The sequence below is a fragment of the Halichoerus grypus genome, chromosome 7, assembly GCF_964656455.1.
Source record: "Halichoerus grypus chromosome 7, mHalGry1.hap1.1, whole genome shotgun sequence".
In the NCBI taxonomy this organism is placed as follows: domain Eukaryota; kingdom Metazoa; phylum Chordata; class Mammalia; order Carnivora; family Phocidae; genus Halichoerus; species Halichoerus grypus.
Window position 1 is genome coordinate 29,542,624 of NC_135718.1, and position 25,906 is coordinate 29,568,529.

The window sequence follows — 25,906 nt, forward strand, 5'->3', positions numbered from 1 at the left end:
CCCAGAAGCAACCTGTGCTTTGGGGATATTTATGGAGGCTACATAATGTATTGTATTAACTCAATTTCCAGCCCCTCTCCCCCACTCTAGAGAATGGGGGGTGCTGAAAGTTTTAAGCTTCTAATCATGCTTTCTCTTTCTGGGGACCAGCCCCCACCCAGGACCCCAACAAGAGTAGCCTCATTAGAACCAAAAATGCTCCTATCACCCAGGAAGTTACAAGGGATTTAGGAGCTCTGTGTTAGGAAATGGGGTCAAAGACCAAATACTAGCAGGAACTGAGGGTAGAGACAAATATATGTATATGCATTTTTTTCATAGAATCTCTCAGAGAATCAGGGAGAACCCAGTTAATTTAGGAAACTTTAACAATCCTACTGACAATCAGAAGAGTTCTCATTACTTACTTTTCTGTTTGCTGGATCCCAACTTAAAATTGAGATTTGGCAGCCTGCAACTTTCCTCTTCAATGCAGCACTCAATTGATTATCACATTTGTCCCAGGTTAGTTCTTCATACTCCTGAAATATTTTTCAGTGTGAAGGTCTGGAAAATGACCTTCACATCTGGGCTCAAGCTCTGCTTGGGTCTTCTAGTGCAGCAAGAGGGGTACAGGGCGTCTTGGTGACCAGTTCAGGTGAGGAGGAGAGTCTTTTCCTCTTGCCTTGCCCTGTACCTAATTTAGCCAGTGAAGTGTGGCTGCTATTTTACTAAATCTCACAGACACATTCAGAGGAGGAGAAAAGATGGGACTGATTTTTATCTCTATGCAGCAGTGGCCCTGAATTTTTAAGGGAGCTTCACAGTGAATTCACTAATCAGTAAGATAAGATGTTTTCCCCCTTTGGCTGTATAATGACATCTAACCCATTTGAACAGGCTTGGCACTTTATTTTTTTTAAGATTTTATTTATTTATTTGAGAGACAGAAAGAGAGAGGCAGCACGAGTGGAGGGGATGGGCAGAGAGAGAGGGAGAAGCAAGCTCCCCACTGAGAGGGAGCCCAACATGGGGCTCCAACCCAGGACCCTGGGATCATGACTTGAGCCGAAGGCAGACGCTTAACTGACTGAGCCGCCCAGGCGCCCCCAGGCTGGCACTTTAAATTCTAATAACACTTTTTAATTATAGATTCAGAGAGTGGCAATAGTGATATTTATCTATATAATTTTAGTGCATTCATTCATTAATTCAAAAAGTATTTATTAAGCACTTACTATAAACCTAGACACTGTGCTAGATGCTGTAACCACAACTCCACTGCTTAGGTACATTGTTTTATAGCTCTAAGCCCCACATCCTCTCCTGTAAAAAGGAAAAATAATAATGCTTCCTTCAATGAGAAACGAATATTAAGCACTCAAGAAATGTTCATTGACCTTCATATGAAAAGCATGGACCCTGATCTGTCTAGTGGACAACACATACAAGTCAGTAGGCAATTAGCATACATCGTGAAAACTGCTATCACTGGGAACCGCAGGATTCACAGGATCACATACAAGAGAAAACCTAACCTGGACACAGGGCTTCAGAGTGATTTCCAAGAGGAGATTTCATTTAGAAAGAAACCCAAAGAATGTGAAAGAGTTAGCCAGGCAGGGCATGGGAGGAAGATGTACTCCAGACAGTGAACAATGTTTCTAAAGGCCCAGAGGTGTGAGAGAATGGGCCTTTCGAGGAACTGGATGAAGAAAGATAGTACTACTCAGAGACAGGTACTGTTTCCATTTAGGTGTATATACTTCAAGTTTAACTCCACAAAGACACTTAATTCCCCTCAAAAATAGGATGACCCTATTCTAGAGCCTATTCTTCTTTTTAAGTTTTTATTTAAATTCTAGTTAGTGAACATATAGTGTAATATTAGTTTCAGATGTAGAATTTAGTGATTCAACACTTACATACATCCAGATGGCCAAGAGACACATACATGAAAAGATGCTCAACAACACTCATCATCAGGGAAATGCAAATCAAAACTACAATGAGACAGATCACCTCACACTGGTCAAAATGGCTAAAACCAACAACACAGGAAACAACAGGTGTTGGCAAGGATATGGAGAAAGGGGAACCCTCTTACGCTGTTGGTGGGAATGCAGACTGATGCAGCCACTCTGCAAAACAGTATGGAGGTTCTTCAAAAAGTTAAAAATAGAACTACCTTATGACCCAGCAATTGTACTACTAGATATTTACCCAAAGGATACAAACATACTAATTCAAAGAGATACATTCACCCCAATGTTTATAGCAGCATTATCTACAATAGCCAAATTATGGAAAAAGCCCAAATATCCATCGACTGATGAATGGATAAAGAAGATGTAGTATAGAAATATATACAATGGAATATTATTCTGCCATCAAAAAGAATGAAATCTTGCCATTTGCAATGATGTGGATGGAACTAGAGAGTATTATGCTAAACGAAATAAGTCAGTCAGAGAAAGACAAATACCGTATGATTTCACTCATATGTGGGGATTTAAGAAACAAAACAAATGAACATAGGGGGAAAAAAGAGAAGAAAACCAAGAAACAGACTCTTAACTAAGACAACAAACTGATGGTTACCAGAGGGGAGGTGGGTGGGAGGATGGGTGACATAGGTGGTGGGGATTAAGGAGGGCACTTGTTGTGATGAGCACTGGTGTTTTGAATGGAAGTGTTGTGCCTGCTCTTTTTCTAGACACTATAATGAACATTTTTTGACATCATTAATTATTCTTCTAAAATATAATTTTTAGGGACTGCAAAATATCCATAGTTTGATCTACTATAATTTGTTTATCCAGTACTTTATTTATTGAACTTTTAATTGTTTTCAGGTTTTTTTCCCCATTAAAAATAATGCTGTGATGACCATTGAACCAATTAAGATTCTTTAGTCATAGGAAAAAGAGGGAGGGAAGAAATCTAGGGATCTTAAGCAGAGAAGAAATGGGGTCGTTGGAAAGCTAAAGCACATGGCTTAGAAAGGATAGAATCCAGGGCGACATGGAACCCAGTGACAGTCTTCTCAGAGTGCCACTCCATAGAATAAATCTATTCTATTCCAGCCACTCTTCGTGTGCTTGGCCATACCATTCGGTTTCCAGATTTCCCTGGAGAGAAACCCCAACTGGCCTAATAAGATCACCTGTTCTACTGAAGGGAGATCGGGGAACCTTGATAAACAGTATACAATCATGGCTGAATCATTTCCCAGTAGAAATCCAGATGCTATAATCAGGAGGAGGAATTTAGGGCACAAAACAAATAATAGCCACTGTAACCATGTTGCAGACAAATCTTTGCACATCTTATGATTATTTCTTTAGGATAAATTATGAGAGGTGGAGGAGCGCCTGGGTGGCTCAGCTGTTGGGCATCTGCCTTCAGCTCGGGTCGTGGTCCCAGGGTCCTGGGATCGAGCCCCACATTGGGCTCCCTGTTCGGCAGGAGGCCTGCTTCTCCCTCTCCCACTCCCCCTGCTTGTGTTCCCTCTCTCACTGTGTCTCTCTCTGTCAAATAAATAAACAAAATATATTTAAAAAAAAATTATGAGAGGTGGAATTGTTGGGTCATAGAGTATGCAGCAATTTGAGGCTTAGATGCATATTACCAAGTTATTCTCAAGAAAGGTTATTTCTGGCAATTCCTTTTTCTTCATTCTAGTAAAATATATAGAACATAAAATTTGCTAATTTAACTATTTTTAAGTATACAATTCAGTGACATTAAGTACATTCACAATATTGTGCAACCATCTCTGCTAGTTCCAAAATTTTCCATCCTCTGAATAGAAACCTGTACCTATTAAGCAATAATTCCCCATTCTCACCTTCCCTCCCCCACCCTCTGGTAACCTCTATTCTACTTTCTGTATCTCTGAATTTACTTACTCTAGATATTTCATGTAAGTGAAATCATACAGTATTTGTCCTTTGTGTCTGGCTTGCTTCGCTTATGTAATGTTTTCAAAGTTCATCCATGTTGTAGCATGTGTCAGAACTTCATTCCTTTTTATGACTGAATAAGCGTCCACTGTATGGATAGACCACATTTAATTCATCTGGTGACTGAGGAGCAGAGTTGCGCAGCAGAAGCGTGCTGGACCCATAATTCATCTGGTGATGGACGCTTGGGTTGTTTTCACCTTTTGGCTATTGTGAACAATGCTATAATGAACATTCATGTACAAGTGTCTGTTTGAGTCCCTGATTTCAGTTCTTTGGGGTATATTCCTAGGAGTGCAATTGCTGTGTTGGGGGTAATTCTATGTTTAACTTTTTGAGGAACTGCCAAACTGTTTTCCACGGTGGCTATACCATTTGGCAATTCATTCTTAATATTCAGCACTAGGAAAATGTTTCAGTGACAGGCTAGACCTTCATGATCTGACTATCAAAGTTGTTGAAATAAGAATAGAATAATGCATATATGCCAAAAACAACTCTCACTGAAAGCATATAATTTGACTCACAACTAGCAAATGGCTTCCTGTTGCTTGTAGGCTAGCGACCTACAGCAAACCTCTCAGTTCTGCCCCTGGCATTTTGAAGCCAGACCACATCACCTACCTTGTCTCAGTGAGCAGATTAAAGGCAGGCCTTTCTAATTCTTTGTGCAAGCTTGTGATTGCTTTCACTTGCAGTATTCCTGGAATTCTGAGTCATGCCGCACTACTTCTGGTGCCCCATGAGCGATGACCCTCTGGGCTGCATTTCTAGGTTGAAAGTTTCCTGGGTCTTGATTCCACTCAGTTCTCTGGTTTGGGCATCATCCCCATTGTACTGAGCTAGAAGTTCCTCACTGCTGCCTCTGACTGCATCACAGGGCCCCAGCTGAGCCAGTGCTTCCTCCCACCCTTACTTAGGGCTGGGATTGATGGGGCTGAGTACAGAAAAACTCTGTAATTTGTTTCAAAGTAGATTACCCAAAGTCCAGTTGTTGATAAGAGGAGCCAGGGGCAGCAGGCCAGACTAAGGGGCAAATGGGTACCTCTAGGCCCCTCTAGTACCACCTCTTTATCGAGCACCTTTATGCTCTAGGTTCTGTGTTAGACTCAGGCACACGGCTCTGAGAAGACACAGTCCCACCATCACGGAAGTCATAGTGTAGAAGAGAAGAGACCTATGAACCAGAAAATCTTACCCATAAATATGTAAATACAAACTGCCTCAGATGCCTTAAGAGAAACCATTTCAATCTTCTGTGAGAATATATAACACAGAAAAGTGACTTAGCCCAGGCAGGGGATAGGGGTGGTCCAGGAAGGCTTCCCTGGGAAAGTGACCCTAAAGCTAACATCTAAGCTAAGAGTTAACAAAGCATATGTGTGTGCACTAGTGATCGTGCATACCAGGGAGGGGTGTGTGGGATGGGATTGGGAGGTAATTAGAGAAACTGGAAGGCCCTGTCCGAGGTGGGAGGGAGAAAAAAAATCAATGTCCTTGAACATAAAAGGCCAGGTCGAGAAAGGCAGGGTGGTAAGGGGCCAATTCATGTTAAAAACCACTAGTTTTAGCCCCTGGTCACTAGTACAAGCAACAGGAAGCCATTTGATAGTTGTAAGGTGGTAAAAAAAAATTGATTGGAGGAGATTTCATCCCCTCCAGGGAGGGCAGCAGGGAAAATTGTAGCTTTTAGTATTTCCAAAGATGCTTTAGCCACATGGAAACTTTGTGGATCTTCCCTGCAGCTCCCTCTCTGTGGAGGAAGTTGGAGCAGCAGGGTTCTTTCCCTCACATGGGAGCTCTGGCATACCGCCATGTCTAGTGCAAAAATCCACGGCGACGTTCCACTTCATTTCTTCTTGGCTCTCTAACGTTGGACATCTAGATGAAGGTGGCTATTGGTGTAGCATTTGTGACCACTAGAACGTAACTCGGTTTTTGTGACTTTGGAAGTCAGACAAGAAGCTCCAGGAAGGAAAAATATTTGTCATTTTGCTGTCCGCTCCAGTGCATTTATACTTCTCACAAGAAGAAAATATTGAGATTAAACAAGTTTAGGGAGCTGCAGCAAGGCCTGTCAGTGCTCAGGAAAACTGTAACCTTTGAATCTTCCAAAGTTATCATTTCACTCCCATTCAGCTGTGGAAACCCTCCCATCATCCTCAGGAGGTGAATCTTCATTTGATCATTCATTCAATCAAACATTGATTGAGTGACAATATCTATGTTCATAGGCAGTGAGGATGCAAAGGGAAGCCCTGATCTCAAGGAGGTTCCTCCCAAACATCCTGAATCTCCCAACACATGCACACATGTACACACACACACACACACACACACACACACACACACACCCAACCCCCCCTCCACACACATACCAGTTAAGTTCAGGGAAACTTGCAACAGAACTATGTACATACTGGAATGTAACTATTTTCATGAGGCTAAAAAAATATTTCAAGGAATAAAGAGAAGAATAAACAACATGTATTAAATATTTTATTTACCAGGCACCATGACACATGTTTCCAGATATATTATCTCATTAAACCCCGACAAGGAGACTGAGGTTTAGAGATAATAAATCACTGTCCAGGATTTGAATGTGTATCTTCAACTCTAAGCAAATTATTTCTCCACTTTTATTTCTCTGTGAAGCTTTCCCTGAATCTCTTGGTCATAAATAATTGTTTCTTCTTCTGAATTCCCAAAGTACTACAAGTGGTTTTGCTCATGTGGAGTTGACTTTAGTCAGCCTCGTTTTACAGAGAATTGTTTACATGTATCTTGACCACAAAGTTCCTAGAAGACAGGAAGATGTCTTCTTCATCTTTGTATCACCCAGACTCAACAGAATACTTTGCATGCCACCAATATGTGCTCAGGAAATGCTTGTAGAAGGAAAGAATGTATTCAAAGCTCTCACCTGGTTAGTAAGCACCTAGGGCCGTAGCTCAGCACCCCTCATATTCCTAGTGTATCATCAAGGGTGTCGTGGTCACACAGTGTAGATAACCCAGTCTACAAGCCCTGATCATACCCCCATAACCAGCTGCCCCTTGCCACCTTCTCAGCCTACTAGTGCACATCCCCTAACTACTGTTCACTCTTAGGCAGCCAGATTCCAGGTTGAGGTCTATGCTATGAATCCCGGCTATAAGCTAGGGAATTCTGGGACCACAGGGACTCAGAACATGGTCTAGAAAGAGGCATGGGCCCTTGGCTCTGTGGACTTCCTACCCCATGGAGAGGGGTGCTGCTGAAGGAAGACCAGAGCTTGGCTCTCTAAAGCAAGGGTGCCCTTGCCCAGCTCTAGATTAATGGAAATAGTAAATGTGAGAAGTAGTTAGTGAAATAAGTGAATAAAGACAAAACATTTCAAAAATATGCATTGGATTTGTATGCACTAAAAATAAAAAGAAACTTCAGAAATAAATTTCAGGGACACATTAGGAAATATTTGTCCAGTGCACATTTGTTAGGTATCACTATCACTCTGTGATTGTTTTCTCCTAGGTATGTTCTGTGCTTGTCCCTGGCAGAACTTGATCTCACTAAGTTTTTGCGGGCTGGGGTTTGGTTAGGAAGAGGTGCAGTTGAGGATTGAAGGGATACACTGCTCTTGTCTTGCCGTAGCCATCCCATCCTCTGGAATTAAGAATTTGAGCATTTAAAAAGCTCCAAATCCAGGTTTCATGCTCATTCTCTGTATCTAATCAATCACCACGTCCAATCAATTTTATCTCCTAAATATTTCTCAAATCTCTCTTCTTCTCTCTAATTTAATTTCCTTCCTTAATCAAATGATCATCATTTTTCTTCTAAACTAACCTCCAAAATGGTTTTCTCCAGTCATTTTCTGCACAGCTGTAAAAGTCAACTTGCTAAATGTAAATTGAATAATGGCAGTATTTCTGTTAAAATTCTACAGTGGCTTCCCATTTATTTTAAGACAAATTCTAGAATCCTGAGGTCTGCAAGAACTGGCCCTGCCATCCTCATCTTGTATTCACTGCTGAGCTCCAAGCTGAATTGGTCTGCTTTCAGATTCCAAAATCCTCCCCATCTCAGAAACTTTGCATAAGCTCTTTCTCTTGACCAAAACATTTTCTATCCCCTCCCCTCTTTTCCTCAAATCTTAAATGAAGTCTCTCACTCCATGAAAGACTTCTTTCCTCACCACCACCCCCCACCCTTCGCCTAGATGGGGTCACAAGTTCTATTATATCACAGTCTCATAGATTTCTCCATTACCATTACACAATTGAAATTAATTGCTTAAGTCCTTGGCTTAAGGACTGTTCTTGCTAAATATAAGCTTCATGATAGCAAGAACTCTGTGTCTTATTCACCACTATATCCCTAATGCCTAGGATGGAACCTTAAACATAGCACACATTCCATAATTTAATTCTAGCCCCTCCTGCAAGGCAAGCTTTCTATTAGGCGTGGGCTATAGCAAGGGGTAAGTAGTCTTGGACCTCGAGGAACACACAGTTCCATGATTAATCCAGTAAATTCTGCAAAATTCTGTCAATTTCTTTCTCTTTTCCCATTTATTTTGGTTCAACTTACTCCATATACTGCATTGTCTAGCTTTCAGACAACAATTGACTTTTTGATAAATAGTAAAGAAAAAGAAGATTTAAAACCTCTGTCTTTTTAGTGTCATCTGTTATTAGTTTTCCCTCTCCAGCTAATAAATGGACACTATTTTTCTTCCACTTCTTCTTATGTCTGATACACTTAAAGAATGTCTGTTTGTGTCTCCCTTTGTCCCTTGAAAATTGCAGTGCATTCCTTGCTTTAGATTTTTGTATTATTATTGACATAAAAAGCCATTATATTAGCTTTCCTTCTTGATGACTCTTACTGTCTGAAAACTTCTATTTATATTCCATCTTTCTTTCATATAATGTCCTGTTTTTGTTGTTGTTAGATATGTATGAGAATTCTTTATTTTTTCCTATCTGTTCTATGCATAGAGGTCATTTTTTCTACATTTTCATGTCATTTCCTTAAGAGATATTAAGGAATCATTTCATTTGCTTAGTTTTATTTGTGATTATATAAAAGGCACATATTCATGGTAAAATGAAAGACAGAGGAGAGAGGGAGGGAGAGATGATCAGAGGGAGGCAGGTAGGAAATATAATTTGATTCTGCTGAGAGCTGGTGTACATGAGGGAGACATAAGGACAGAGAGACAGGGACAGTGGAATTTTTAAAAAGAGGTAGGATGAATAAGGAACTGAGAAGAACAAGGGTAAGAGAGGAGTCTGAAAACAGTACATGGAACTAAGTAAAGGTGAAATTTTCACATTCACCTTGACTTTTCACCTACCATCAACTGATACCAATCCAAATCCTCTGTTCCCCTCAGGGAAGAGATGGTGAACTAGCAGTACATCACTGTAAACCCTTCTCTCTTTGGGCAAAACAATTCTAAGAGATGCCAGCCTCTGGGTGGATCGACAATGTCATCTTCAGAAGGGAAGCTCTAGTAAACAAATGCATACATAATTTTCCTTTATTATCTTTTTAATATCTTATTTGACACGTTTAAAAGATTATCTATGCCTATATGTTACTTTGAAAGCAAAGCAGTAACAACACCTGTGACGACTCCACCACCCAACCCCAAAACTAAGACACTCCCATCAACCTTATATTCTCCCATTATGCCATTCCCCCAATTCCTCCTGCCCCACCCAAGGTGACCATTATCCTAAGTTTCATGTTTATCAACCTATTGCTTATACACACGATGTTATCATACATACATATGAATGTATGTACACTTAAACAATATATCTATGAGCTAAATGCAAACATTTTTTTTAAAAAAGCAAACATTTGCCTACAACATCTGAGAAACACACAACTATTGCCTAGATCACATGCTTTACCTGGGCACACTATCCTTGAATTCCAGGAGGTGGGGTGGGGTTGGGTGGGGTGGAAGATGGGGAAATGAAGGCTTTTGTCCATCTATGGACACTTTTGGAAATGGAAGTAAAGAGATCATCACAAATAGTTTGCATAGAATACCAAAAGGATAAGCAGAGGAAAAAAAAAAAAAAAAGGAGAAAAATAATGTAGAAGCTCTTTGAAAGTGCTTTCTCTAGAAATGGAAAATCAGTGAATCTGCCAACAGAGCAAGTTTGGGGCTTAACACCAGATTCTCCTTATTGCTATGCTTACTACTAAATGGTTAACAGAAAACTCCTAAAAATAAAACGTTTCCTGATTTCAGTCTCTGAACAGAAAACATTTCCTTGTTTTCTCCTCCTTTCAAGATTTGTTTTCATTGTGAAAGATCTAGGATACTTTCTTAATGGAAAAAAAATTAGATTGTGAACTTTGAAAGAAGGAAACAAACAAACAAACAAGAAACAAAGAAAGAAGAAAGATTCCCTGACTGGAATACTTCTCACTGCCTTTTGTATTTATATGAGAAGACTCAATATTATAAAAATGTAAACTCTTCTCATTTGAGCTATAAATTCAGTGAAATTCCAAAGTCCCAGCAGATTTTGTTTAGATACTTAATAATCTGATTCTGAAATGTCTGTGCCTGAGCAAAGGCCCAAGATTAGCAAAACCATTCCTGAAGAATAAGATAGGAGGGGTTGCTCTACCAGATTTCAAGACATATGTAAAACAATGGTAATTAAAACAGTGTAGCAGTGATACAGGACAGCACAGTGGGACAGAGTAAAGAGCCCTGAAACAAACCCATGAACATATGGAAGTTTGATAGAGGACACAGAGGACACTGCAGATCGCCAAAGAAAGAAGAGACTATTTATTTAGTAAATGATGCTGGTATAACTGACTATCCACATGAAAAAATATGAAGTTAGATACCTACCTCACACACCATACCAGCAGATCAATTCCAGATTGATTAAAGATTTAATGATTAGAGGGGAAAAAAACTTTCAAAAGTTATAAAAGAAAATATAAAATATCTATGAACTGGACCTGAGGAAGGACTTCTTAAGCAACACACAAAAAGAACTAGACATTTTGTGCCCACTGGATTGGCAAAAATTCAGTCAGAAAATAACAGGTGTTGGCAAGGATGTTGATCAAAGGGAACTCATGCAGACGCTGCTAGAGGAAGTGTAAGTTGGAATAATTGGGGCGCCTGGGTGGCTCAGTTGGTTAAGCGACTGCCTTCGGCTCAGGTCACGATCCTGGAGTCCCTGGATCGAGTCCCGCATCGGGCTCCCTGCTCAGCAGGGAGTCTGCTTCTCCCTCTGACCCTCCCCCCTCTCATGTGCTCTCTCTCATTCTCTCTCTCTCAAATAAATAAATAAAATCTTTAAAAAAAAGGAAAAAAAGAAAATTATTAAAAAAAAAAGTTGGAATAATTGAAATCACTTTGGAAAACAGTTTGGCAGTATCCTGAAGTTGAATATTTGTCTACTTGTGTATGACACAGCAATTCCACCCTTAGGTATGTACTCTAGAACAGTGCTTCTCTAACTTTAATGAACATCAGAATCACTTAGAAACTCACACAATTTGGGAGCCCCACCCCTGGAGATTCTGATTCAGTAGGTCTGGGATAAAGTCTATGAATGTGTATTTCTGAGAAGCACTCTGCTGCTGAGGCTGCTGCTGGTTTCCAGTCACAGTTGGAGCAATGCTTCTCCAGATTTCTTCACTTGTGTCTTGGGAAACAGGAATAAGAATATTCAGAGTCACATTGTTCATAACAGCAAAAATCTGAACACAACCCAAATATCCATCAACAGAAGAATGGATAAACAAACTGTAGTATGTTCACACAATAAAGTATCCTACAATATTGAAAATGAATGAATAATAAGTACAGATAACAACCTGGATAAATCTTAGAAGCATAATGTTAAGTGAAAAAAGTGACTCACAGAAAATTACATTCAGCATGATACCACTTTTATAAAGCTAACAAATTAATAATATATTTCTTAGGAACAAATGTATGGATAAAACTAAAATACAGAGCAAGGGAATGGAAAACACAAAAATGGGAAAGGGAAGAATCACATAACTAGATGCTGCCATGTGGTGTTAAGATAGCTTTTCAGGTGGGTGGCTGGTTCTCATATGCTTCAGAACTCTCATGTAAGTTATATATACATGAAAATTTGTTATAAAGATTTGTCATATATATATGGAAAACATATACATAGTACACATAAAATGGAAAACAATTTTTAAATGAGTGCCAGGCAATCAGGTAAGCTAAATGAGACAAGATTACAAGGAAAGGAAAATTGTAATAACAATTAAAATACTCATTGGACTTAGTAAATGACAGAAATGATCCTGGAGGAAATGTAGAGGACAAACTTGAGATGTCCTGTTGCAGAGGGAAAACAAAAAGATTGAAAAGTGATGAGAAAGGAGATGATAGATGTGCAAGCCCCAGGATGGAGGGCTCACAACCAGACTCCTGAAACAATGAGTGGAGCAAACAGAAAGAAAAAGAAGTCAAAGCTATATTTAAAGAAAATTCTCACCTTAAAAAAAGACCTTAGTCTTTCCGATCAAAAGTACTCCCCAAATATCAGCAAATTAATGCAGAAACCCACATTGACACATTTCTGATAAAACTTCAAATATCAAGGATAAAACATGACTTCTATAAGCATTCTGGCAGAATACAAAAGATAGAAAATAAACAGGCTAACCAAACAGAATAAAATTCACACTAGCCTCAAATTTCTCTGCAACAACAAACACGACAAAAACATGATTTCAAAGTTCATTTGGAAAAATAAATGGATATGACTAATTAAAGAAAGTTTGAACAAAGAAGGAAAAATTATAAATGAAATGAACTTGAATCTCTAGATATTAAAATGTAAACTACAATAAAGAAAATGATGTAAAACTGATAATATACAATATGTTATATTACATATTATAATGTTATATATTGTATATATTTATATGTTTTTACATACATATATAAAACTTGGTATGTGATAAAGATATGTTTAAGAATAGGTTATCAACTGTATGATGCTACAACTAGTTGTAGAATAATTTAGAAAATAATTAGTACCATATAGCTAAATAGTTTTCAATGAATTAAGAAGTTACACTTTTAAATGATTATATAAAAAGAACTAGAAGAAATATCAGTGAAGATTGACCTGATCTTTGTGTGAGGAAGGACTTTCTAAGAATAAAAGAAGTGAAAGAAATCAAAAGGAAAAAAAGGATATATTTTCCTATAAATTTTTTTTAAAATTCTCCATGTCAAAAAATCATAAATGGTGATAACAAGTACACTACAGACTTGGATGGAATATATTTGTTCAATATATATTCCAAAGATTCTTACCAATAATATTAAAAGATGTATTACAAATTAATAAGAAAAAGGTGGATATCCCATTGGAAACAGGAATGACTGTGATAATCACTTCACCAAGTTTACTTCAAATCAAAAATAGAGAAAGTGTCATCAAATAAGAGCAAATTGAACCAACGAGATTTTTTTCATTTATATGATTGACGATGATAAAATATTTGGCATTTTAAATATTAGGAGACCATATTTAACAGCCATTCTGAAGACACTTAGAGTTAATTAAGGTAGGTGGCTGGGCAAGGCTTAGAGCTCACTACTCAGGGCAGATTTAGAGCTATTCGGCTGGCAAAGGGGCTTTGAGACTGTTCTGATTTATGCAATTCAACAGACATTTTTAAGCAGCTGATGTTATAGATGACCACACAAGGGGGAAAAAAAGAAGATCATTAAAAGGTTTCTGCCTGGAAACATGAAGGCTGAGAAAACATGCATGATGTCTTTAAGACCTTGAGTAGCATGTTCACACTGAATGGCATGATTATGGAATTCCAGAATTGGGGGGAGGGAGGAAGCCCCCAAACAAATTAGGAAGCCCTTTTTTACATGGAGAATTATAAGCACTGAAGTCATTACCCCATAATCGGATATAAGAACAAATGCAAAACAAATACATAATATATCTTGTATCAAGTATAAAAATAAAATATGATAATAGCAAATACCATAGAAATTAAGATGGCAGTGAATAGGCTTTTGTAAGTTCAAATACAAGTGTGGGTCACAGATTGAATATTTATTAATCAGTTACAAATGGATGCCAGAATGGTTAAAAGCATCACATTCTTTTAGTTTAGAATTATTCTTTTTATTTTAGAATTACTGAGGATGACCAAGAACTAGCACCATGGTTTGCAAACATTCTTCTGTTTGTGTTTCTGACTATGGAATTCAGGACCCTGGTCTCTTGCCTGGAGGACCTTCATGCCCCTCCCATCACACTAATAGTCTTTAGTGACAATATTTGGAGGATGACATTTGGATTCTTATATTGATGACAATCCTAAAGATTGGAAATCTTCTATTCTACAGTTAAACACAAGTCATAAACCAGTATGAAAGTAAAGTCATAGGAAAAGAAAGTCAAAGATATAAGGCCCTGACAGGTTATTATTTCATATGTGAAAAACTTTGATTCATTTGTATTGCATGCCCGTCTGAGTCCACCCTACTTAAATTTCCCTATTTGGTCAGTTGAAAAGGCCACTTTAGACTGTGCCCATTTCATTATCAACCCAAGGTGAGCACCTGATTGGGTTGACAGGCTTACAGGATTAGGGTCTCTTTAGTCATGATTCACTGTACCCCTGGTAAGAAGTGGTTTCTGGCCTGTGTGTTGGTATGTTTACTCAAGATACTCAACATGCTTCTTTCTCTGACTTTCCACCTCCCTATTCTCCTCAGGACTACTGGCTCTCTCTCCTTTACAAGCGCCTGATCGGCCCCAAAGTCTTGGCTGTGCATGTGGCCGGGCTCCAACGGAAGCCACGGCCAGGCCGAGTGATCCGGGACAAACTAAGGATTTATGCACACTGCACAAACCACCACAAGTAAGTCTTCAGAGAGATGTCAGAGGAAGCCACTCCCGAGGGGCTTCAGGCTTCAGGCCCCTCCTAGAATTCCATACCATTTGGGACCCTTGTTAAGACTGACTGTAAACTGCTTCTGGAATCATTATACCTGCTCTTTGCAGGTTTCAAAGGACCTCTGATAAATAGCTTTTTCTCCAAGTGAAACCGTTTTCTCACTCTCAGAGGATTGATGCACAAAAAGTTCATAAAAACACATGCCATTTGTTCATTTACTTCTTCATCCAACAAACTTTTATTGAGCATTTTCTCTGTGCCAGTTGATGTAATGCCCATGAGGCTTTTGTGTGTACCTACCCCTGAACCAAGCTAGAGATATAAAATTTGTTCCTATGATCCAGCAGCTGAGCTTGAGGAAATAAGTCTGCATTTCTAAGGTGTATGCTGGAGAGCTCTCCCACTAGAAACCTAGCCCTAGACCTGTGTGTCCCAAGCTGGAAAGCCCAAAGGTAGTCACCCAGCTTTAGAAACATTTTCAGAATTTCAGAAATCTTTCCAACTATTTTAAATCTTATGAGGTTAAATAAAATCTAGGCTTCCTTTTTTACAGGGCTGAACTTAGAACAATCAGTGTGGTAATGTGTGGTTATCCTTCTCTTTTTGATCCGAAGCGCTGGTTGTCATTGAAGTTGTCTGTAAATAAACAGGAAAAATAATTATCATTAAGTAAATAAGGTGAGGCAGATAAAATTTTAAAACATGAGGATCAGAAGGTAAAAATTGAAAACTGAGCCTAAAGCCAAACCTATCTGACCAAATACGGCTTTCTTACATCACTTCCTGTTTAAGGAGCAGAGTAGGCAGCTCTGAAAAAGAACTCTTTCTCTTAGTGCAGGTGGAGGAGGGGAGGAGGAAGCCAGCGCCTCCAGCCTGACCTTCATTCCGGTGGGCCTATCAGGGGCTGATCATGGGCAATGGATAGCACAAAGAGCTCCAGTGGTCAGGTTACAACAGACGCTCCTTCCCCTTCCTTGATGAGAGAGGAGCCAAGTCAATTAATTTATCATGATAAGATTTTTCAAAGAATCACTCTGAATATAGTGGGGCCAGGGGCCAGTTGTCTTGTCTGTAGATACAAGTGCCTATTGTGGATGAGAGGAGGCTGGTTTGGGCCGAGGCCAGAGGCTTTCAACGTCCCTTTTGCTCAACAGGAAGCTCAATCCAATACCTGACAGAGAGTGACTGCTTTATGGCTTTGGCTGGAGTTATCTGATCACCACACAAGGATACATTGTACTCCTTGTCTCCACCCTGGCCCTGAGGTAACCACTCAAAAGGAGGACCCCCAGCTTCAAGAAAGAAATATTACCCTTGGCACCTTTTGTCTCTGTTGGGAAGCACATCAGTTGTGCCCTTTATACTATCGGTCTGAGGAACCAGGGGGGGAATGTCAGTAGCCATGGGCTTAGCAGGATTTGGGTGTCCTCACAGAGGGCTCCTCACATAGTCTCATCCCATTGCTCATCCTCACATTCTTTGACATGCTTGTGGGGAGTTGTCACTAATATTCTGAACATACCATGAACTCAGGGCCAATGTCTCATTCATTTTTGTATTCTCGGTATCTAATATGGTGACTGGCATGAAGATCTCAGCAAATGTTGGATGGATGGATGGATGGATGGATGAATGAATGCAGAAATAGGACATCAAGACCTCACGAATGATTTACAGCTCTCACTCTCTTCCCCTTTGATATCAGCAATCATCCAGAAGGAGGTGGTGTGGTAGAATGGCTAAGAATTCTACCATTCCCTAGCAGGAGAGCTCAAACAAGTTAACCAAAATCATCTGGATTTAATATGCTCTCTAATCACCAGCTCTCTGCTTTCTGTGGGAATTCACTTCAGAACCTCTCTAGGGAAACGGTGCCACTGCGCTTCTGTCAGTAGCACCCCCTTCCCCATTAAAAAAGGAAGACGAGACTTGACTGATCTCTTGCACATATGGCCATAATGATAATAACAGAGGGGAAGGTCTTTTTGTTCCTATTAGAAAAGTAAGCCCACAACAGATGCACTGAGCTGGCTGGGGATGCCAGTCTCCTCCATGTCTGTGGGTGTCAGGTGCCCCAAACAGGTAGGCACAAAGATAGGACAAGTGTCTCTTCTCCTTCTCCCTGGGAAGCTGTGTGCCCTGTCTGCGCCCCCTCATGATTCACAACAGCCATGAGGAAGCACTACTGATTCACTTAGTTTGTTCATGGTCAACAAGCTCAAGGTCACAGAAATGTCCCAGAGTGGGCATGTTGGCTTCACACTGTTCACTCTTGACCAATACTCTGAAAATATATATCCTTGGTCAAAGCAGGGATTGGGTGAGAAAGTATAAACTTACCAGTAGAACAACCCAGAGAGACTGTCTATTGAAACAACTCCTGCACCCCAGTGTGTACTGAGCACTTGCTGTGTGCCAAGCATCTCGCCAGATATCTGCACTTATATTATCATATTGAATTCCAAAAGCTTTATGGTATCACCCCTACATGCAAATAATAACAACATTAATAATGCAAAGATTTTTACACTTGGGAAGAACCCTTAGAGATCTTTTGGCCCAATGTCCAATACAACAGAATTTTCTTTTACAATCTCCTCGGCGGTTATGCAACCTCTGTTTGAATACCTCACCGCCTCTCGTGGCACTCTCTGACATTGTGGCTTGTTTCTGACCTAGGAGAGTGTTGTGTTTTATGATTGATTTAGGATCAAAAGTTCGAAATGCAAACCAACACCAGCAGGTGCTCTGCTGCCTTCTGTTCTAGAGTCAACAAGTCAGGAGCCCGGCAGCATGGCAGTTCTCACCTCAGATCTTCTTGTTCAGAGAACAAATATGTTTTGACTGGGAAACTTTGTCTTTATAAACTATTCTGCTGAAATAATGTATGTTTCTAGGGAGGAGCTGAGGTCCTTAGCCAAGTTCAGAACCAATTGGAACCTGGTGGATATTGAAGCAAAATTGAGCCTTTTGGGGTTCAAGTTTGTTTATTATTGGCAAAACATGACTTCCTGTTTTTTAGAAGAAATTCTTTTAAAGGCTTATAAAAAAGGTTCCTGAGGCTTCTTGGACATCAAATGACTCTTACAAAACAATATTTTGATGAGTTAAGTGTAAATGAATCAGAAACATGTGGATTAAATTTCCCTTAAAATACACAGGGGCTTTGAAATTAGGGGAAAAAATGTTTGGCAAAACATGGCCTGACTTTTACCGAACCCAAAAACTTTGAGTTAGATTTGGGGACAATGGACCAACCCAGTTCTCAAACACATGGACTTTCACTGGAAATGACCATGGATTCCAAAGCACCGTCTTCTATTCCCTTTCACTGGAGACATTTCTAGAACAGTGACTGTTTTTTTATCTGGAAGTCAAGACGCATCTCTCCATATGATGTCCCCCACCTCTTACATCCAGGATACTCCACTTGGAGCCTCCGTTCCCTGACTCACTTCCTCCTACCCCCATGGCATCACAGAGAAGATGTCAGGCAGCAAAAGAACAGCCAGAAAGATGAACTCCAGATGCATGGATTCTCTACTGGGGAAGAAGTCTCACCATGAGTGAGACATGGAGTAAGATAGATGTTTTACCAGACAGAAAGGGACATTTGCTAAGAGAACCAAAATCCACCTGGACTTGACATCAGAAGATGAGTGATTGCCTGTTAGCCATGCTTTCAGTCAGACCCCATCTTCTTAGGCAACAGATACTCCTCCAAGATTATTTTTTTGTGGGCAGAGAATATATATTCTTCAGAAATCTGGATCTTCGACACAGTACTTTCAGGTTGGTGCCTACACTCCCAAGCCAAGAATGTATCTTTGCAGCCAAACGACCTCTGCTTAATATCCTTGCCCCTCAGCCAAGCAGGAGAAGGGATGGCTGAGGCAGTCTTCAATGCCAGTTCCTACCTGAGGAGGCTCCATGAATTCTGAGAGCCTCTGCACATGGGTCTCTGAGCTGGCTTTCAGTACCGGTTTTTCTCCCCCAGGGGAACTATGTAAGTGGAAATCAGACCATTGCCAAGCAGCTTGAAAAGACAGCTTTCCCTGCAGCAGTGCTGTGATTTCAGGTCTCCCTCCCATCCACCACTTCCGCACATCCTACCCTTCTCCTCTGCAGTCTCCCAGAGCTAGTTCTGCCCCAGCTCTGCAGAGGGAAAACTCGTAAATGCAAGCACGAGGCTTGCCCCCCTCCACTGCTGGCCTTTGAGAAGGTTATCTGATGGGAGTTAGCAAAAGAGTTTACCACAGTCTGGCAAAATTGGTACCCATGCATGCCTACTTTTTTTTTTAAAATTTTTCTCAGGTTCATTTTTTTTTTTATTTTTTATTTTTTTTAATATTTTTTATTTATTTATTTGAGAGAGAGAATGAGAGAGAGAGAGCATGAGAGGGGGGAGGGTCAGAGGGAGAAGCAGACTTCCTGCTGAGCAGGGAGCCCGATGTGGGACTCGATCCCGGGACTCCAGGATCATGACCTGAGCCGAAGGCAGTTGCTTAACCAACTGAGCCACCCAGGCGTCCCCATGCATGCCTACTTTTGCTCACCCTGAAGCCCAGAGTACCTGTAGTTAATGGTGTTTTGCTCAATTTCCTCAGCAAAGCTAAGCTTAAAGCCCACCAATGGAATATAGTTGGTGTTCTTTTAATGACAGTAAATGCTGACACAGGCTAGCAGCATCTTTCTTCCGAGCTCTGGTGACACAAGTCTGCTCAGTAAATGGACATTCTCTTCTGACCTAACTCAGCTGTCTCCAAAAACTACTTCACATGCTTCGGAAGATTAAGAAGGACCAGAGGAGGAGGAACCAGAGAGAAAAGTCATATAATAATTTATCAGAATATCAATGCAGGCATTCAGAAAGCCTTTGAACATAATAATGTGCCCTCCTACAGATGCAAGAAAAATTATCTGACACACAGTCAATGGAATATACTTTGGGAATTCTCCTAACCCTAATGGATTGCTCTAGGCAAGTGGTTTCCAAACCCAACTCATCTGCCAAATATCCTAGAAAGATTTACACACACACACACACACACACACACACACACATTCCTAGCCCCCATCACAAACGGATAGAATCAAAATCTTCAGGATGAGTCCTAGCAACTGTTTTATTAAAAAGCAAAACAACCCAAGTTATCATGTTGACCTGCCCTTAGTCACTCAACTCTTAATTAACACCTTTAGAAGCAGAGGTGAGTGACCCAGAGGCTAAGGGATGCTGTTTCTGCAAGGAATGATATTTTCCTCTGGGCAAAGTTGACTTAGAGTTTCTCTGAACTCCTCCTTTGAAGGCAGGACTGGGTCATTTCTTCTGTTTCCTCTCATTAACCCATCCAGATGGGGCCCTAGGGGACCCCTTAGAAACAAAGTCTTTTTTCCTACAAGAAAGAAGGAAATCATTATAGTTTTGTTGATACATGCTGAAAGGCTCTTGCATGTAGGCATATAGTTCTTCCAGGCTTCTGAACATCCTGTGCTGGTTTAAAAGGATTCCAAAATGTGAATAGTTTTATAACCTTGGTGTAGGTAAAACAGCAAAAGCAGAAATAAAAAAGATCAATAAATTTGACTACCTAAGAGTTTTTAACTTCTATACATCAGAATACAATGTAAACAAACTGAATTGGTCAAAGAAACCTGGGGGAAACTTTGTAACATACATGCAGACAAAGGATCACTATCTTTAATAAATAGTTTTTATAAATCAATAAGAAAATGGGCAAAGGACATGAATAGTCAGTTTACAAAAGAAGAGATGAAATGGCAAACAGGCAAATGAAAACAATGCTGCATCTCAGCATGAATTTTTTTAAAAATACAAATTAATACAACATCGAAATCCCACTATCACCTCTCGGGTTGATAAAGGTATTTTAAGAGGTTAATATCCATTATTCTTAAGGGTATGAGGAAATGGGTGCTCTTATAGATAGCTGAACAGGGCAAATTGGTACAAGCTTTCTAGGCAGTTAACATCAGTGTTAGCAAAATGTGTGTATCAGTCAGGATAGGCGAGGTTATGCCGTGATCATGGAGGACCAACAAATCTCCATGGCTTTCAATAAGAAAGCGTATTTCTCATGCGTACTACTTCTCTGTCATGGCTCAGCTGTAGCTCTGCTCCAAATCATCTTCGTGCCAGGATGCAGGTCAATAGAGTAACCTCTGTCAAGAACATCGTTGGTCTTCTGCCACAGGGAAAAGAGTCATGGCAAAACACAGGCTGCCTCTTAAAACTTCTGCACAGAGATTTTAACATGTCCACCCACATTTCATTGGCCAAAACCAATCGTGTGATCCCTAGGGTTCAACACAGCAAGGACAGAAAATCTTCCCACAGGGAAGGGCATCACCGGGAATGAACCAGAAGATTTGGTTAGGAATCATGCCATGTGCCTTCCCCTAGACCTAATGTGTCCAACTTCCAGGACTTTATCAGAAATAATGGTGACATGCAAAAAGTTTATATAATAGCATTATGTAATTTTGTTATGGCAAATTTTGAAAAAATGTAAGTCTCCAAAGGTAGGGGGTTAACTAAATAAATTATGTTACATTTCTATAATTAAAGAATTTAGCATTCTTCTGTAAGTAGAAGAAAATACAATAACATAATAAGATGAAAATATGTTTAAGATGTTCACGAACTGTAAAAACAATGTGGTCTCAATTAGATGAAAACTGAGAAATATATATGTATATGTCAAAGTACTCAGTAAATATTTGAATTAATATTGAATTAATAAACAAAAAATACTGGAAGGATGTTTACCAAAATTTTATCATATCTCAAGATACTTGGATTATGGGAGAATTTTCTTTTTCTTCTTTGTATTTCTCTGTATTTTTCCTTTTTTTCCCCCTGCAGTCAGCATGTTTTATTTTCACACTCAGAAAAAGATATTTTGTTTTCTAAAATCATTGTGATACATTTAAACAAAAACAAAAGGAGTGTGGTAGGAAGCGGGTATCTTCTCTGCAAGAAACCACAAACAATAACAAGGCCTTCCTGTCTTTGAAGGTTAGGGGTGGCCAAGAATCATAAAATAAGTGCCCTTTCCTGGGGCAGTCCTGTCTGGTGCAGTCTATGAATTATTTAGCAGCACCTAACTGACAACTTTATTTCCATCTTACCCTTCTCCCTCTCCATCTCAGCCACAACTATGTTCGAGGGTCCATTACACTTTTTATCATCAACCTGCACCGATCAAGAAAGAAAATCAAACTGGCTGGGACTCTCAGGGATAAGCTCGTGCACCAGTATCTGCTGCAGCCCTACGGACAGGAGGGCCTCAAGTCCAAGTAAGTGCAGACCAAGAAATAGCTTAAGAGCAATTGCAGCAGGAGCTGGGAAGGGAAGGATCTAAGCTGTCCCTTTCCTGCTGCTAATTCACTCGGGGGCTCAGTGGGATGGAGTCAGAGGACTGCTGACTCCCTTTGGGACCCTTGTCAAGCCCGTCCCAGTTCTAGGCTTAGATTCCTTAACTGTAAAGTCAAATGGTAGACAAAATATTTCTCAACAAGGGCATTTTTGGTATCTGGGCAAGACAATTCATTACGAAGAATGATCTCATTTCAAGGTACTTATTTGCATCCTGGGTCCCTGCCCACTAAATGTCAATAGCACCGCCTAGTCATGTGACAACCGAAAACCCTGGGGGTTGAGAGCCATGCCCCTTTCAGCTGTAACATTCTGTAATGCTATAACTCCGTTTGTCAGCATCTACAAACCTCATGGGGACAAAGGGTTCAAAGTTCAGAGATCAAGAGTCTATGCTGCCCCTAAATTTATAACTTTGGACACATAACCTCTTGGATCTTAAGTTTCCTTACCTGAACATTAGAAGAGACATTATATTCTGGGGGCTCTGTGACTCCCTCAAACTCTATAAATATATGATTCTGTGATACTCCCTACCTCCCTCGGTCTTTACCAGAGACTGTTGACAACACTGACCTCTACCAAGAGAAAGCAGCTCTAGGCCACAGGGAGAAGAGCCTGGTCAGCTCCCGAGTAAGGCCTCCCAGGAAGGGTATGGGACACTGTACGGACTGGGAGCATTCCTATTCCATTTTTAATGTTTACCAAGTTTAACAAAGCTGTAAACTTGGAGCAGGTGGCTTGCACTCCCACAGCTGCCCACAACTATTTGCGCTATAATTGTTCGCTGTTTCACAGCAACCTTGGTGGCTTGCATTTGGCTTCCAACTGTATGTGCAATGGGAACAAAACACAATCTGGGAAGTGACTTACTGAGTCTCTTTAGCCCACCCTAGATCTGTATTTTCAGTCTTGGTTCACATACTGGCTCTTTTCTCTGGCTACATGTACTTTTCTTTCCCCTCAATCCTACCTGTATTAGGAGACTCTCTTGAGTATTTTATCCCATCTCTATTTACCAGTCATTCATGACTAGTGTGCTGAATTCCTGGTCTTTATCCTAGGCAGGAGAACCAGTTCTGGTCCCAGCTTCACTAAATAATTGTTTGACCTGGGTAGATTCTTCAATCCTAATCCCTTGGCCTCAGTGTTCTTACCTGCAAAATTCAAGAGTTGCTTTATGTTTGGTAGGGTCCCTTCCAGCTCTAAAGTTCTCATCCTGGGTCTGATTTTCTGAGGATCATGAGTATGTTTAAATTTCCCACTGCCATGCACTAGTGACCCGCAAAGTCATTTCTGGCAGAAGGGCTGACACCTCAAGCAGTGACTGTGATCATTCAGGGTCCTCCGGAGCCAGAGATTAGGAGCTGAGCCTGCCCAACGTTGGGAAGACCATGTGTACTGTGTGGAAGGAACCGGCCAAATGCCTTAGTCTAACGGGCCACTTGTTGGCTGTGTGTCCCTAAGCAAATTACATAATCTCTATAATACAGTCTCAGTTTCTTCATCTCATGAGGAGAGGAGTAAACAAGGTAATCCAAGTAAAGTTCTTGCCACATAGGAGGTGTGCAGTAAATACCCATTGCCTTCCTTTTCCTCAACTTGGGACTTTAGCTGGCTGGGGAGGAAGAGGGAAACAATTGCTCTCTTTCTAACATCTCTAAGATGTTCTTCCAAAGCAGAGTCTTCTCGGATTTTTAAGATAATGTGTTGCTAAGACACTTGTTAAGATTATAATAAAAATGGTATAAATGCAAAACCATGAAACAGGAGGAGATGTAGTCAGAGGGTAGCATCATTTTATGAGTTTGTTCCCCCACCAACCAAGGGCATGGGCCTCCAACACTGTTTACTCCACTCTATGCCCCTGCCTCCAGGATTATTCCCCTGACACTTGAACCTGGCCACACCTCGGCCCCTCCTGCCTATACCTGTCCATCAGAGTGACTGAGATGACTCCCACTGGCTACTCATATGCCGTATGTTCCAATTATGCTGTCTTGTACCTCACCTTGTCAGCATCGCAGTGAGAAGTTGTGTTATGGTTTTGTTGAGAATGTCGGAGAGGGACAGGGAAAAAGAGAATTTCATTCCACAGGGGTCCTGAAGAGGGATTTGGTAATGGCCACTGAGATCAAATAACAATGTTATACACTCAGAAGAAGAGGGAGCCAGAATCAGAAGGCCTGCCTATGAATCCAGTTGCTTCCATTTACTCGTGTGGACAAACCTAGGCTCCCTTACCTGTCAGATGGGGTGATTGTGAGCATCAAATTAGAGCATGTGGGTGAAATACAGCTTTCTACAAGTGAAAATTTCACACACCCATGCATACGCATTGTATGTAAGTAGAAATACAGACAGGCACATATGATGTTACATATATCATCTTAAAGAGAGTTTTGGATTGGAAGTCAGGAGAACTGGATTCCAGCCCTAATCCTGCCCTTACTTCACTGTGGAGCTTTGAGCCCTTCGCTTAGTTCTCTAAGCCTGTTTCTGTCCTGTAAACTACTGCTAATGTGACACTTCTCCCGTTCTAGACCCCCGTGGCTCGGACCCTGTGCTGCGCCATCTTGTACGTAAGCCCCCAGCAGAGGCTGTTGTGCATACGTTCAGCGCCCCCAGCGCTCTGCTCAGTAACTACAAACGCGTGCAGGAGCCCTCGGTGGTTCTGAGATGGGGGTCTCACAGGAAGGGTATGGTTTTGGTGAAGCAGACTGTGCAGGAAAGGATGAAAGGAAATGCAAGGAAGTGATTTCAGCCTTTGGTGTCTCCTTCTCTGTTTTATAAGCCTCTGGGGCCAGATTCTGTGTGTCTGCTAGTTCCTCGCTGCAGCCTGGAGCCATATTAGCTCAGAAGAGGATGGAAAGCTCTGGGAGCTGAGAAACCTGTAATTGCTCTTGTCTGGAGGAACCAGAAAGAGGAGATAGAGCAAGTCAGTGTGCCATTCAAGCCACCAGTTAGACATTTTGGCCTGGCGTTTCAGGAGTAGAGAGATGCCAGCAAACCTTTATGACTGGTTGAGAACAAGGGGGTAATTCTTATTCTCTTGGAGTTGTCAGCAGGGCTGGGTATATTCGAAATCTCCGGAAAGGTATCTTCATGAGATCTCGGGGCTCAAGAATGTCAGGCATCGCACACGAAGCCCCCCTAGGGCCACTAATCAGGCACAGTCTGGGCATCCGAGTCCACAAATGAAGGTTCTTGTTTGTCATTTCAGTAAGTGAGCCAATCATAAGATCCACCACTTGAGTCTCAACTCTCTTTGTGAGAAATAGTTCCCATTCTTGGAATCAGACAAAAGGTGGGTGCCCTATCTACCCTATAGGATAGGAGAAGGGAAGCTTCGAAAACTGCAGTGTGTACAAGAGGACGGGGTTCTGTGTCTAGAATACATATTCTGTAAGGAATGGCTGAAGGTAATAGGGAGATTTCATTCAGAGAGGAAAAGTAAGGCAAGTCGTGAAGACTTTCTTCAGATACTTCAAGGACTGTGAAGTGAAAGAAAATAGATTTAGCCTAGATCCTCTAAAGTGACAGCAAACCAGGGAGTGCAATTTAAAAGAGAAAGATTTTACCACAAAAAGAACTCATTTTCCAA

The 25,906-nt window shown here is 40.7% G+C and overlaps 1 protein-coding gene across 1 annotated transcript in view; it reads left to right on the forward strand.

Annotated features, from left to right (window-relative positions):
- HPSE2 (heparanase 2 (inactive)) overlaps nucleotides 1-25,906 on the forward strand; it is a 657,615-nt gene that overhangs the window by 614,206 nt on the left and 17,503 nt on the right. Inside the window, exons 10-11 of the mRNA XM_078077262.1 lie at nucleotides 14,722-14,867; nucleotides 22,077-22,223. Of these exons, the coding sequence (XP_077933388.1) occupies nucleotides 14,722-14,867; nucleotides 22,077-22,223 (293 nt within the window). The remainder of the gene's footprint in view (nucleotides 1-14,721; nucleotides 14,868-22,076; nucleotides 22,224-25,906) is intronic.